The sequence below is a fragment of the Atractosteus spatula genome, chromosome 11 (assembly GCF_055471065.1).
Source record: "Atractosteus spatula isolate fAtrSpa1 chromosome 11, fAtrSpa1.hap1, whole genome shotgun sequence".
In the NCBI taxonomy this organism is placed as follows: Eukaryota; Metazoa; Chordata; class Actinopteri; order Semionotiformes; family Lepisosteidae; genus Atractosteus; species Atractosteus spatula.
Window position 1 is genome coordinate 37,692,640 of NC_142716.1, and position 15,740 is coordinate 37,708,379.

Consider the following 15,740-nt stretch of genomic DNA (forward strand, 5'->3'; position numbering starts at 1 on the left):
ATGGATAGATGAATGACTGCTTAAATTATATAAAACCTGCTGCTTTGAACTCTGTGCTTAACCTCCCTGGAGTCTGCTGGTTGAATAATTCAAGAACACTCCTTTGTCACTCTTCTAGGCCCTGATTGATCATGTCAGCTTGATCAGTAATATCAATCAAATATTAATGCCCCCCCTCTTCAGCTACCTATATGTAGATGGTGGAAGTTTCACTACAGCTGTGGTTTGTGATGTGGTGTAATTTAAAAAAGAAATGCAGTGTTAAGTTTCTGTCACATTACTTTAATTGTAAAACTTTAGAGGACTTTTGGGATGAACACTCATACTGTACAAATCTGTCCTGTTGCATTGAACCAGACAGCAATCAAAATAACTCGACTTACAAAATAAAGGAGTGAAAACGTGCATGTCTCGCATCTTTCTGCAAGGCCTGGTGTAGACTCTCATGAATTCCACATTTTCGGGCAGTTTGTTGTTTTTTTTTAACTCATTGTGTGTACTCGAAAGCTCTCTATATATGTAACAAATGTTAACTAATTGTAGAAACTTAAAGAAAGTTCTTCTGAGAAGTAGCAATAGCAGGAGGGAAAAATTAAAGCTGTCCCAAATGAAGTCAAAATGCATTTTAGGATGGTCCTTTGAGTTTGTTTTCCTAACCCTCTGTGTACCCCATTGCCTTTACCAAGGTTTGTCCTCATGAAGAGCAAAAAACAAAGCTGTTTTGAGACTCTACAATGTTCCTACTCTTGATTCAAGGCAGGTCCTGAGAAAGCACAGACTGACCAAGCCTTTCTGTCACTGAATAACAGCTGTCTTATGGATTTGAATCCCATGCCTTTAAAGCCAAATGATTTGAAGTAAACGTTTGTGTGACTGAGTCTCCAAAGGTATTTCTGAAGAAATGTGTACAGTAGCAACGCGGTTCTAGTGTGAATGCTCAGGCTTCTTGAATAAGAGTGACAATTTTGCTGGGACCTTTTTGATAAGTCTTGTGCTTGTATTAAAAAGATGTAAAAACACCTGCACAGTATAATTTAAATTTAAAAGTAAATCTTATTTTTAACGATGGGCATACTATAGAAACATTTGATAAAACCCAGTATTTTTGTTTGGAAGGGTGGAATATATTTCGGTGTTAGAATAATGTATACAGTACCTTTTGAAACAACTGCACACTCAAACGCCAAACCTGGATTGTATCCAAAATTCTGTTTGTCCCAGGGGATCTTTACACTGAACTGGATATCTTTTTGAAGATGTAATGGTTTTCAGTGTAAAAACACAAACAGTTTTGGAAGAAAGGACTGGTGGCATCAAAAAGTCTTGAATTTGAATGCTTGAAAAGCTTTGAAAAATAGCTCCTTGTTTTCTTGACATCTTTTTAGAATTGGATTGAAATTTTCTCTTTAAAGTGACAGTGAGGAGCATCTCAACAAAATGTTTACTCTTTTGTAATATAGTCCAGAGCAGAGACCTGTCTCCTCATGGCGATTTCAGAATATTTCAAGTTTGCAATGTGTGGGAGTCACTGTGCACTATTCCTCCATAAAAGTTTCTGGATCCCTTCCCCAAAATCTTTACCAGGAACAATGACATCAGAACAGGTTGTGTACTTTCTAACAGTAATTCTAGTATGTCCTCCTTCAGTATAAGGTTTTTGTGTCACAGCCCCCAAAATAATGCAATGAGGCATATATTGTTTCTGAAGTGCCATCTAAAATTTGTGAACATTGTAGTTTTTAACAGTGAGAGTTTATTGTATTTATCAGTAGACTGAATATACCAGCTTGTCATTAGTGACATTACGGTATGGTACATTTTAAGCCAATAAAAGATATGAGAAATGACCACATTGCTGTCAGTCGTGAAGGTGTCAATTTTGAGCTTTATTTGTTTTCACTTATTTATTACTGAATTAAAAACCATTGTGCAAATTTAAGATGGTTTTAAAGGAAAACTGACACAATTCGATTTTGTCTGTTTTTTGGTTGGCTGTTCATTGAGATACTGTACAGTCCACACCTAAATTTCTACTGTCCTCTGAATTGCTAGCTCAATTAATTGTTACTAAAACTGATGGTAACTCAGGCCTCTAAGTGCCAATTTGCTACTTCACTGAGTATGTAGAAGAAACCATTTTAAGAAAAGGACCTAATAAAGTTAGAATATTACCTACATTGTAAAATATTTTTATCTTTTATTTCTGATAAAACCAAGGTTAATGAGCTTTTGAGAACCTTATATTTTTGGGGTCATGGAAACATGCTGTACACCTTAGGAGATTTATTTTCCCAGCACTACTAAACTGGTGCAAGCATCAACAGCTCTCATTGAATCCATCCTGCCTCCCACTGGACTAGACTTGGGCAGTCACTGACACTGCACAATTGCTGTAAACAAAAAGCGAATGGTGGACTTTCTAATTTAGATTCAACCACAAATGCAAAACAAAAAAAACATCTATTGTAGTAAATTCATGCAGACTGGGCCTCAACGAATACTTTCCAGAAAGCAAGGAAAAGAAAGCCTTTTGTTAGAGCAAGTCACAGTTGAAAAATACTTTGCCTGTGCCTCTTCCGTCTCTCTTTTTAGACACACAAAAGGCATTTTCCTGTAGGCTGCAGCTACCAGTTCTTCCTTTTCTTGACTATTTGTGAAATTCCTATACATAAATGTGAGTTTAGTGCTGTAGACCACAAAGGAGGAAACGGTTACAATTTAGAGCCGGTCTCTCTTTTTTTATGTGATGGAGTCCGGAGGTCAGATCAAGGTTCTTCAAAATGAGGAAGAGCGTAGATCATCCTGCTGAATATAGAAATAGCCTAGCCCATGTGAGTTGGCATTTTTCCAGTTTTTTGTTCACTGTGTAAAAAAGATGTGCTCTCTCTCCCTGGTCCTGCTGTTTTTATACCATTATTGTGTTTTTTTGAAGAATGCGGGTAACCAGTTGCCAAAGGCAAACTAGTTGAGATGTGGGACAAAACCAACTTCACCAAACATCACGCATTTGATTTCTGAAGAGCATAGCTGTACAAACCATTCTTTTGTAAAGACACAGCAGAAGGGAAGGCTGCTCTTTCCCCCTGCTGAATGCAGAGGTCACCCTGCTATCGTTCCCTCGAGAGGAGCACTGTTTGGGAACAGGACGCTGTAGGAGTGAAGCAGAGTTTCCTTGGTTTGTGAGTGCAGCAGATTCCTCTCATTTCTCTTTCTCTGCAGCCCTCTTCTGTCCTTTTCTGCCCTGGTCTTGCATTCAACTCCGGCGCTGACCCTCTCTGCCTGTTTCCTGTGGGACTTGTTTTATCATGAAGAGCATCATTTAAGTCAGAGGTCGACTGACCACTTGGTTGTTGAGATTTCTTTATAGAAGCACCCAAATATGGCCCAAGCAGCAGTGTGTGTTCTTGCAGCTTGCGGCTTACAGCTGCCCAAGCATTTGTTTTGTACAGTGTATGCAGGGCTTTTCATTTAGCTGTTTATTTTGCTATTGCTTATATCTCTTTTTTTAATTAGAAGGCTTTGAGTTGACACTTATTCAAAATTTAATGAAAAGTATTCATTGCCCTTAGAGTTTTGAGATTTAAGAGGTTTGTTTTTTTAACTTTTTTATCATTAATCTTGTATTTATTATTCTCTTCACTGGATACCTCCCCACTGTGTGGAGAAGAGCATCTCTGTGAATTGCTGGCTTAAATTAAACTGCCCCATAATATTAAATAATAAACTGGCTAAATTGTGAAACCACAGGACTGAAATGTGAATTAAATAGCGATCTGTGTTGCCTAGGAACTGTGCTTTAGTGGACAATGAGGTGAAACCCCTAGTATTTTTAACTGGGAAAAGGAATCGGGTTATGGTAGGTTTATAGGGATGTCACATGGTTAAGTGTAAACAAACCAAAGAGTCCCAAGTATATTTTGCTCTCAGAGGCTGCCCTGGATTCAGACCAGTCCTGCATAAATCCACCTCTATACGATATAGTTCTTCACTGTAATGAAATCCTTCACTCCTGTGAACACGCTCACTAAATATAGTGTTTGAAGCTTCTGAAGGCTCGATTTGTGTTTTTTTTTCTTTTTCCATTTCACCTATAGTTTTTGATGCGAAGGTCTACTGTATTGTAATCGTAAGTGTGGAATTACTGTCCTCTCAATGTAGGCTTTAACCTTAATTTTCTGTTAGGCCTGCCTGAACTCATTCATTAAGTGATGTCACCTGTATTTTTCCCCACAGTCATTCTCTTTCTTAGTCTTTTCCTCTGCGCTTTTCTCTTCTGCCACTGTGCCACACAATTGTGCACTGTACCACAAAGACACCGAGGCGTGATGGAGCCAGGGCAATGCTTCCAAAGATTAGGGCGTTGCAACACTGGCAAACAGTGCTGTGCAGCTAAGGGAGTGGCTCCTTTTTTATCACCACAGTGTTTTATATTAAACAGTCTTAATAGGAATTTCAAAGTAGGCTCTTAAGTGCATGAAAAGAGGAGTTCAGTTCTGATCCATTTCTGCTTTTATTACAGTACAGGTTCTTAACCAGCCCCTTGGGTTCATTTACACATCATTTTTTAGCATACTGTATATTAAATAGGCAGATGTGTACTGTACAGTACATAACAGGTTGTTGGTGTCGGGAACATCCATGCTTTTTAAGCCGATATCCTGGGATTATTTAGTTGTTAGTAATCAAACAGGAAAAGGCAGGTTGGCGTTCTCTCAATTATAACCTTTCTTAAGTGGGATTAGAATGATTTTACAGTGATATTACGAGGTGCAAACTATTGTATGCCTTTGTAACTGAAATGGTCCAAATGCCTTTTATGAAGCGTAGTCTTTTCTGCATGTTGCGTGAATACAGTACAAGTATATCCTTGGTTTGTACTGGGCAGTTTATTAGAGAGTAGGCATTTTAAAAATGTGGAGGAGATGCATGTAATGTAATGTCAACAACACAGAGAACTTTTGAAGTCTATGATGTGCTGAGTAAACAAACACTGCTGGTTGTGTCAGTCCCTTCTATTGGAGCCACAGAGAGGGTTTGACTTCTCAGGAGATTTTATGAGAGCACAGGGAGCACAGCAAATTAGCAAGGGGGCGTTGTGGTGCATGCTTTCCAATACAAAGAAGGCATTGAGAACCCTATCAAATAGGAGACTTTCTTGGTTGCTCCTGTGGTGGCAGTTTTTTACATAAATGTTTTTACTTTCTAACCCTTTATAATTGTATTTTATGTTTTTATAAATCTTATGTAGGGGCTATATAATTGAATTAGGGGTCAACATTACTAAAGATGTGTGCTTTTGAAGATTATACCAGTGTTTGTGTGTCCAGTTCAGTACAGTTTACACACTTTAAGAGTTTGAAAATCTATTTTAACACACAGATAAACTTTTGAGAATTTGGACATATTACATAGAATCAGAAATTACAGTAGCCTAATGCCAGATTTTACAACAAAATTGTTTTTATGACTACATCGGGCAAATATTTAATACACTGCTATTAAAAAAAGAACAGCATGACAGATTTATTACACAATATCCCATGGTGAGATCTTATAAAAATGTTGCCCAACAAAATGTAGTGTGGCTGTTACAGAGCTAGGAATGCAGGAGCCACCCTCTGTTGCTCGTTTGTACTTTTATCTTTGTCTTTGAGAAAGCTGGGGAAAGAGAGGTTCAGAAATTTGGGCTGCTGATCTTATTTTCAAATGAAGGCTAATGAAGGCTAAATACTCATGGTATTTATTCACACCGTTCTCTTTACTACCGTAGTTAAGGAGACTGTGTGTGTTATTCATGACAGAACAGATGAGGGTCTGACGAAAAGAGCTTATAGAAGGTTCTCCATTATTTTGCAGCTTTGTTCAAAGACGCCTTTTTTAATCCTGTTTTTTAGGAGCTGGTTGGTAGCTGCTGGGAGTGTGTTCTCGGGCTCTGGGAAGAGAGTGTCAGCACACAGAGCTTTGTTATTAAGCGATGGCTTATTTGAACAGTATTGAAGAGGAGGGCAGGCAACTTGGGTTGTATGTAGGAAAATTTAGAACTAGACATGACAATTAATGGGCACTGTTATCCTTCTTTTTGTGCAGTGATTTATTTTTTAAATCTTGGGAGTCTTTCCTTTCAGTTAGTGCAATTGAGCTGTTTTATAGTTTTAAAAAATATGCCACGTCCGTAAAATATTTACCACTGTTCAAAGTCTATGCATGTTTTTGTCATAATATAAGCCCTGTAAAATTAAGAAGGTTCTTAGAGGTTAAACCTTTTGGAATGGGTGTGTGTGTGTGTGTGTGTGTGTGTGTGTGTGTGTGTTTATTTATCTCCTCTAGCTCATTTGGTTTCTTGTAGTTGGTTGATCAAATGAGATCACCCAGATATCTTTCAAGAAATTTATGTATAAGAGCTTCAACAGCATGGTTGTTGTTTCCCGTTTTCCTGTTTAAAATACACTTCCCTGTAGTTTTTTAAAGCAATCTTTTATCTAAAACACATTTGAAATGTATTCAGAGTAATAGTGTTGCTGATAAATAGGTATAGATTAAGACACCATTTATAAGTTTAGGAAAAAGCTTGTGCCATTCTTGTAAGAAGTTCTGAGGTATACAGGAGCCTGCTGTTTACAAGACCTGTAATGGGTCAAACTGCTATGAGATAGGAGTCTTACTCCCATCTTTCCGATAGAGCTCTGGAGCTGGCTTTATGTAAACACCTAAAGTCTGTGGGGAATTTGTGGGACTGCAGTAGGATGCCCTGTCTGAACGTTGAGATGATCAGGTCATATAATAAACAGAAGAGAAGGAGATTAGTCTCTCTTACCTGCTCCTACTAAAATGAATTGCGAACTGATGCAATCCTGCATTGCTGACCTCCAGACACTGGTTGCTAATTTCTCCTGTTTCTTTAGACAGGCAAAACTGCTCTGCGAATCATAGTTGCAATTATTGACTGTAATTAGATTAACCCGTTACTGCAGTTGTTTAAAGTTTGCCGTAGGTCTTGACAAGCCAGGTAAGCCTTTACATATGGATTAAATTGATGAGAAGCTCAGTAGAATTCTAATAATTTATGAGTACATCTTTTATTAATGCAGGTGATAGATTAATCAGACTCATTATATTCAGTGAGCGTATGTGCAATGAACATGGCTTCTGTTGCTACGGAATACGGTATAGCTAATTATTTTCATTTTTTGAGGGTACGCATTGTTACAGCATCTCATGTTATCCTGCCAGATTCGATAATTAGAGTTGTGCCCATCGTTTAATGAGTCTCATTGGCTTGATTCAGAGCTTTTAAGCAGTGGTGTGAATTTATCATAATGAAGATCTCTTTTCTGCATTGAAGTTGGGTATTTCTAGTTCATCTGCTGTTGTCCCAGTGGACATCAGAGAGAGGAACACTGCCTGTCTTTATGAATGATCAGCAAATACAGAATATTCTAATGCACATAATACCAACACATCTTTGCTCACTTTTCTTTTAGTATTTTATCATATTTGAATTGATCCATCTTTCAATGGATCTCCATGTGTCTCTCGATCTGCTCATGTATCCTAAATTCCTTTAAAATTCACTCCAAATTCCTCCGTCCATATCCTTGCTTAGTGGTGTTTTCGGTGCAGTGAAATAGAAAAACCCACAATTAAGCCATGTATAGATCTAGCTAGAACACTGAAATAATCATTCTTGCCTGAAGTATTTTTTTTTCTCCCTGAAATGAGGAAAATATCCTTTTTGTCAACATTGAAATCCAAGGTGCCATGTACAACTGTGTTTCTACAGGATAGCTCCTCCATGTTTTTTTAAGTTTTGGAATCTATAGCCATTATCCATTTCAGTTATTTACTCATTCTGCTAGGACATGCGCCAGGTTTGATATACAGTAGTAAGCCCATTTACTGGTAGTGTGAGTTTTTTGTGTGAAGGATGTTTAAAGCCTTTCACCCATTAAAAAAAGTTATAAACGAATTTAGTAATGTGTCCCTACGAGTGAGGTTTTTGCTTTTAATTCTTCATCCTTCAAGTCCTGAGTCACTGTAACACACTCTCCATGGAAACAGGCATTGAGAGGCCTGCTGTGTTTCGTTGTCTAAGTGGGGTTGGTCAGACTGCAGGGGTTCTGTGGTTGCTTGTTTCACGAAGGAGTGTGGCTGTGCTGTCTCCAGTAATTCACGTCTCCCAGCTTCACTCCATTCTCTAAGCTGTCTGAATCTCCCAGATTTTTGTTATTGATTTTAAAAAGAACACAAATCAACTTCTTGTTTAAGTGGTGTTGGTATGTGCAGGCAGTGTGGGAGGATCCAAACTTCCTGGGGCTAAAGAGCAAATAGTTTGGAAGCGTCCCGATCAGCTGTGTGGTGTAGCTGCTCCCCTCCCGCACAGAATTCAGCTCCTTCTATAGAGAATCTGCTGCATTCCTGCATTTAAAGTGGGAGACCTTTTGCCTTTTATACAGAGATTCTAGTACTGTAGTTTCTCTAGTTAAACACTTTTCAATCTGTCTCACTCTAGTGGCTTGAGATAGAAGTTAAATCTTTGGGTAAACATACACAAAATGTGTACAGAGCCCTGCCATTTTTATAATTCCCTCCCAGCTGTTGTCGCTTGTACTTGTAATATTTGAATATCTTCTTCCTGGATGTATCTGTGTAACGATCTGCTACCAGAAACCCTTGTTTTTGGGTCTGCTCTATTGTCCTCTTAATGTTTTCTTCAGAACTTGACAAAATATTTTCTCAACTTGAAGGAAGCTCAGGTTTTGCTCATTGTGTCATGGCAGGGCACAGTAGGTACAAAGCTGGAAGGCGATTTGCCCTTGTTCTTGGGGCTGGGTGGTGGAGGAGTGCTGCCTCCAGTGGTATGGGCTGGGATTTATTTAGTCAAGCAGCGAGAAAGTCATTCACAGGGTCTGGGAAGAAGATTGACAGCCCTGGCTCTGCTTGGGCTGAGGTAGTGGGAGGTCATTTGGCCCGGTGGTTAAGGATAGGGCTGAAGTTAATTAAAGCTCCAGTAAGGTTTGGCTCAAACAAGTACATCTGGCCATGCAGGGGGTGCAGAGTGGCTTGGCTGAATAGAAGTAAAGGGGTAATTTGAAAGCAGTAGCACAGTTGAACTAGCTGAGTGCCTGGGAGCCAAGCATGACATCTGGGGCACAGGGCTGATGAGATGGAGAGAAACTGTGGTCTTACTGAGGGCTTGGAAACAGGAAATGTCCGTTACAGCTGACAGACTTGGAGGCAGTGTGGGCAGTGATTGGAGCAGGCAGGCAGGGCAGTTGATATTTAGCTATTACAACTGAGAGAGGGGTTGTCCAGATCAGAGGTTAGAGGGAGGATGCTGGCTCTGCATTTATTGGCTGCATATCCTGGTTAAAGTTCACTTTAATAAACCTTAAGGAACTGCAATCACAATTAGGGGAATTAAAATGAGACACTTTAGTCTTAAAGCCAAAATGGTGATTTTGTTTTCACTGAACTGCAGCAAATATCTTTCATGGTTTTGTGTTATTGTATTGCCTTAAAGATGTAAGGCAGAGAGTTTTTCCAGCATTTTTTCCACCGTCTTCATACAATTGTTGGAAAACAAGAAGTAGGTGGAGCCCTGTAGGAAAGAGAACACATTTCCAGGGTTTATTTTAGGCAAGCTGTGGGAAATGGACAAATTTCTTTTTATGTCCTGTTGCTAATTGAGAGCTTTAAGGTTCCAAATTTTTTTTATTAATGGTTGTTTAAAATTAACATGTTCTTTCTTGCATTTGTACCTCAGATAATCTTTTGAATCCTTAAATTACCCTTATGTAGGGTGAGTCTGGATGTGTAGATGTATTTACCTTCTGTTTGTTAAAACAGACACTGATTTCTGATCTGGAAACCCATTGGTTTGGTAGCTCAATACTATGTTAGAGTTAAAGTAAGCACTAGGATACCATGTAGTGTGTTTCAGCTACTGAAACACAGGAGCTCAGGCTCTGTTCCTAAGTTTTATTGCACTTATGGGAAAACATTACATTTTACAATAAAGCTAATAAGATCATTTAAGTCTAAATGAGCAGGAAAAAATGCCTTTTGTTTGTGAGTAGAACTGCTAAAACCCAGAAGTGCCCTTTTTTTGTGACAGAGTGAAGGTAAAAGTTAATTTAAAATCATTGAGTTTACTATGATACTTCAGTGTCATGATCTTTTTATGTATGATCAAATTACTGATATGGTTGAAGAATATCCTGAAATGTAGAAGAATCAAATAACTACAGATTCAAGTCTGAGAAAAGGAGGAGCCTTTTTACACAAATACTATTGTAGGCATGCAGACTGCCTGTTCATGTTGTGGATGCTGATGATATTCTTGAATTGATTAACTACACGTCACTGTGTGAGTAACAGGGCTGGGACCCTAAAACCTGTGGCTTTCTATTCTTTTTTTTTAGTCTTCATGCTTCTTTGGTTACATGCATTGCTTTGTATGTACTGTAGGCGACATTCACAGAAAGTTAAAAAAATGAAAAGAATGCTGAAGCTAAATAGGATTGATTTTTATTTTGAAGAAAGATGGAGAGACGTGCACTAGGATCAGAAGAACATCTCTGTTTTTCCTGCCACACCCTTACTGGAATGAGAGGAATTTCTGATCCTTATTGCTGGTGTTTCTGTAGATTACAAGAGTACTTAAATTAGATCAAACAGTAAGCATGGTGAAAAACCTGTCTTATGAAATTAGGTGGAAGGTGGAGGCAGCTTGTGATAAGACGATTGTTCAATAGAGAGAAGGAAAACTCACACCCAGGCTTCACAGTAGCTGGATGATTGAAGACTCCCTAACGCAGACAGGAACCTGTCTTGGCTATTTAAAGAACAGGAGACTTCTCCATCCATCATCTTCCATTGTCCTACCAGGTTGCATGACCTGATTTAACTCCTTTAGCAGTCTTTGGCCAAATGTTTTAACCTCTAGTGTTTTCTAAGCTGGCAAAGCTTTTCCTTCAGTATATTGAACCATTAGTAGTTGTATACCAAATACTAATGTATAACATTGAGACATGTTTCACAAAAAATAAATGGGTTCTCTTGTCCTTTTCCTCATCTACTGTACCTAAGAACGACTGGGCCGGCTCAATACTGGGGTGGTAGACTTCCAAAGAAATTCGGGTTGCTGCCATGAATGATGCACTTTACACTCCAGACTTGTCATCATTAATGTCTTGGTATGATGGCGAGGGAGACTGTGCTGTATAAGTTAAGATGTTAAAGTTACATCCTGACTTGCCTGGCCATTAGTGATCCTGTGGCGTCTTTTGTGTAAGAGTTTCAACTCAGGTGTTCAGGCTAAATTCCACTCTTGCCTACCTTAAGTTCTCCTTTTTTCTCTTTGTTCTTTTTATTCAATTTGTGTGAAAGCCTAATCATTCACTTCTCCATTCAGTCGCTGTGTAGTGTAAATGCTGATACAGTATATAATGTTTGCCTTGTGTCACCCAGATGGGCGTTGTACTTCAGTAGTGGATGATGTGGGTCCCCTCCTATACATAAACCCTTGGGGATGAAAAGAGCTGTATTAAATGCAGTTAATTGTGCTTTTAGAATTGCATTTTCGTTGTAATCATGGCAGGATTTTTGTTTAGGAGGGGGTCTATTATACAAATGGGAATTGGAAGCAGAGTGGAGAATTAATATACATTATCTACAATGTGCATCACATGTTCATGTATTGTGAAGAAGGCTCAATTTCCCTTTGCATATGTATTCTTCTGGCCTCAGAATGATCCACAGGTAAGTCTGTTGACAACGCAACCTCTTGTTTCCCAAAATAATAGACTAGCAGAGCTATTTTAGCCCCCAGTTGAAACAGTTTCCCCCAATAACAATTTGGAATGCTGTTGTCTGTGTTTAATGGGAGAGAAAAGTCCACAACAGTTCGCTCTGAAACACTCATTGTGCCAGTGTTGAAGGCTGAAGTCTTACCTTGCAGCTGCTCCTCCATCTGTGTCTTTCCTCCAGTAAACAAACTATGGCTTGCTGCTCTCTCCAGCTCTAATAACACTTGAGTTCGTCATACAAGTGTCTTTTGATTACTGGAAACGAAAGAAAACATTGGAGGCCTCCATCGGCCTTTGAGTCAGCAGAAAATGTTTTGGAATAGTGGGGGCAGCTTTACAGTGTGAGGGAATTACTAATAAGTATTGTGAATGAGTGCCCTGTTTGGCACAGAGAAAGAAGGAGAAGATGTGAAGCTGATCACTAGCTAAAGCACGCATGACCCAGCTCGAAACACCAACTCTTTGCTACCTACAGTACGTCTGGCACAAACCACATACTAGTCAACTATAACAGGAAATCCAGACAAACTTGACATTTTTCTTTTTTTATTTAAGATTAAGGGCTTTATCATTTAGTTCCAGGAATGAGGTTTTTAAAAAAAATCTACTGCAAAGTGAAGCTGGCAGGCAGCCATCTTGGTAGTTTCAAGGATTTTTTTCCAGTGTTTTGTCATTTTAGTTCCAGAATTTCATTTGTCTGTGTAAATATGTTTAAGTGGCATCACTGCAGATTCAGTACACTCTATATCTATGTACCATATATCTATATCTGTGCATCAGTTTTTTCTACATCAAAAGCTTTTAGGTTTTAATACCCGTTTTCTAATGGGAAGCAGACTAAACATCATTGATAGTTACTCTCACATGTAGAGAACACGTTCCCCAGTCTTTACAGTGGTGTGTTCTGTAAGATTTTTGTTGGTTTAAATTGGATCTTTGGTAGTGCAGCAGTATGGTAGTCAGAGCTGCTGCCTCATACCTCTTTGATCCTAGGTTTGATTATGGACTGTGGTGCCTTCTTCGTGAAATGTGTATTTTCTTCAGGTTTACTGGTTTCCTCCTACCTCCCAATTAACTGTTGGCGTCCCTTAGGTTGTCCCTGCGTGTCTTCATGTGCCCTACAATAGGTGCGCCTCTCCATTGCATAACCCCTTTTTTTGCTCTATCCTTCAGGGGTAGTCTCAACTCTTACCCTGAATAAGCAGCGTTCTGATGGTGGGTGATGGAACTGCTTTTTCCTTCAGCTTTTATGCCAATGTACGTTTGGTTTTGCATAAAAGCACCATTTTAAATAGCTACTATTCTAAAGAACATTGAGTGTGAGATTTAATTATACATCGCAGATTCTTTTGACAGACACCCTCAATTTTTGTGGTTTCTCCTGTGGTTATTCAGCCATTTCTGTATTTGTATTTGAAAGGTGACTTCTCTTTATGTAATAATACTACTTTTTAAGGTACATCGCTGTCAGAAGAGTTCAGAAGATCATGGCTTTTATCTTGTCAAAACCAAACCTTGTTCTGAAATGCCTTCTCCTGATTGGTCTATACCACGTTAAGTCATGGGTCAAGGTCTGATTACTTTATTTGTTTTCTTATCTCTATAGGAATCTAAGACTGAACTCCGTCCTCGGCTTTGCAAAATCAAGAAAGGCGTCTCTGGCTTTGGCTTCAACCTACACAGCGAGAAATCCAAACCGGGACAGTATATCAGAGCCGTGGATCCAGATTCTCCTGCAGAGAAGTCCGGCCTGTTACCCCAGGACCGGATTGTGGAGGTGAGAAAACTCTCATCCATCTCAACCCAACCCATGTTGGAGCTGGAAGTACAGCAGAACCTTTCCCCCTCCATAGCTTTCTTATTACCACATCACACCATCATGCACTGAGTCATAAATTTGTCATTTAGGTGATAGATTAAAAATGTTATGCACACATACTGTATTGCATAAAAGTGTTATACATATAAATAGCTTTGCAAGATCCTGAAAGGCGTATCTTGCATAGATTAATAGCAGAACGGTAACAGTGTCTTAGTTGTAGCACTAGCTATGCAACTGCAGTATAACCGCTTAGAAAGCTTTGCTGCCTTAATGGAAACCTGTGGTTGTCATTATCCCTGTTCTTGGTTATACTGTACTTACTCATGCACTTCCAAACAATGTGTGTGAGTAACCCCACACAGTAACGCTATGCTTGAATCCCAAGTTGTTGGAAAGGGACATAAGTTCAGCTGTGCTTTCAAAGGCGTCCTGCTGTTACCAAGGCAATCTCTCCATCCAAGCACAGTGATGTTGTGTGAACCTGATCATATACAATGCCTTCCTCTGTGTGGAGTGACTACTCAGGTTCTAGGTGTGCTTTGCTCTTATGTACATATTTGCTCTTACAATAGGTTTCTTAAACTGTATGTACCACATTTTGTATAATCTATGAGCATGAGACTGAAATAGATTTTGTTTTCTACAGTATGTGTCTTGAAGAAAAAGCATTGACTTTTACTTTGTTGAAATGGTATTTTCATATTATTTTGGTGTTCTTTTGCATGGCATTCCTTTAAAATCATCTGCAAAAGCAGGAGGACAAGAAGAGATGAAAAAGGCTGTTGGGCGATCTCACCCCCTCTGATGAAAGTGATTTTGTCTAAATGTTATTGACAGTGTAAATGAACATGAATGCATTATCCTGCCTGGAGTGAATCTCTCATTCAAGTTCATTGATATTAAACATCTCTTGGTTTACTGAACAAAAATTGAACAGTTAATAGATGAGGAAAGGAAAAATGTAATTGTTACACTGAGATATATTGTAAATCCAGGGATATTTCAACTTAGAATATGATAAATACACAGAATAACTGTTTTGTAATTTATGATTTTTTAATAGTGTTGATATGCCAGTCAACCTTTTCAAATTTGTAATTCACTATTGTTAACTTGTGCATTCTACTTCATAAGTCTGAAGGGTGGATTTGAGGTTATTGGGAATATGGCAGAATCTTTCTAATAAGTTAATGCAAATACTGTCGGGCACGATGACATAAAAGTGACCTGAAGCTGAGCTAATGCTACTAGCAAAGGGCATCTTCCAATCCATCAAAGGCTTCAGCATTTTACAGGAGTTGCAAAGGAGTGCAGGGCAGGGACATATAGAAAAAACTTACAAATTTCAAATTAAGCACAAAATAGTGAAAGTACTTTAAGTCACTTTAAGTTTACTATAATGACTGATGTACTATAATGGCTGATGTAATGTGCTGTACAAGCTTATTAGTACAATTTATGCAGCAGATATTTCACAGCATAAAGTTTCCAAGCTGATCTGCATGCAGACTTAACAAGTTCCATTTATCAGCAAAACTGTCTCAAAGTTGAGAGCAATATTTCTTTTGGATTAAAGAGATGTTTTCACAAGCCCGCTTATTTACATAAGCCACATTCTGAATTTCAGAATATGGTGCTGCCCATACCTGGATATTTCATCTACAGTATTTTGTAAAGTGAATTGGTCGTTTTACAAGTTACTATGTACATATTACTTTTATTGTGATTTGAAATGCACCCTTCAGTGCTGAAAGATAGCATTGCAGGTGGTCCCCTTTAAGTAGCTGCTGATGTATTTATTATACACACCTGACTTTCAAGAGTCCACATCCAAATTATTCACAATTCTGGGTACATGTATAAATACAAACGTTAAGTTTATTGTTTCCATGACAGCGGTATGGTACAAACAATGGCTCTAATATGTGAATTTTTGTAACCCTTCAAAAGCTAAACTAGTAGATGAGTTACTGCTGTATGCCAAAACACTGGCCTGTGTGTAACATTGTACATTTCTTTAAATAATGCAGACATTTAATTAAATCAAGTTGGACGTACAGAATTTGTAGACCTTTTACAGTGCTGAATTGTTTATCTGATAAAACTCCTCC

At 38.6% G+C, this 15,740-nt stretch overlaps 1 protein-coding gene across 1 annotated transcript in view; it reads left to right on the forward strand.

Moving 5' to 3' along the window:
* Nucleotides 1–15,740, forward strand: part of nherf1b (NHERF family PDZ scaffold protein 1b) — a 67,635-nt gene that overhangs the window by 26,717 nt on the left and 25,178 nt on the right. The window contains exon 2 of the mRNA XM_088926874.1: nt 13,414–13,584. Coding sequence (XP_088783000.1) covers nt 13,414–13,584 — 171 coding nt within the window. The remainder of the gene's footprint in view (nt 1–13,413; nt 13,585–15,740) is intronic.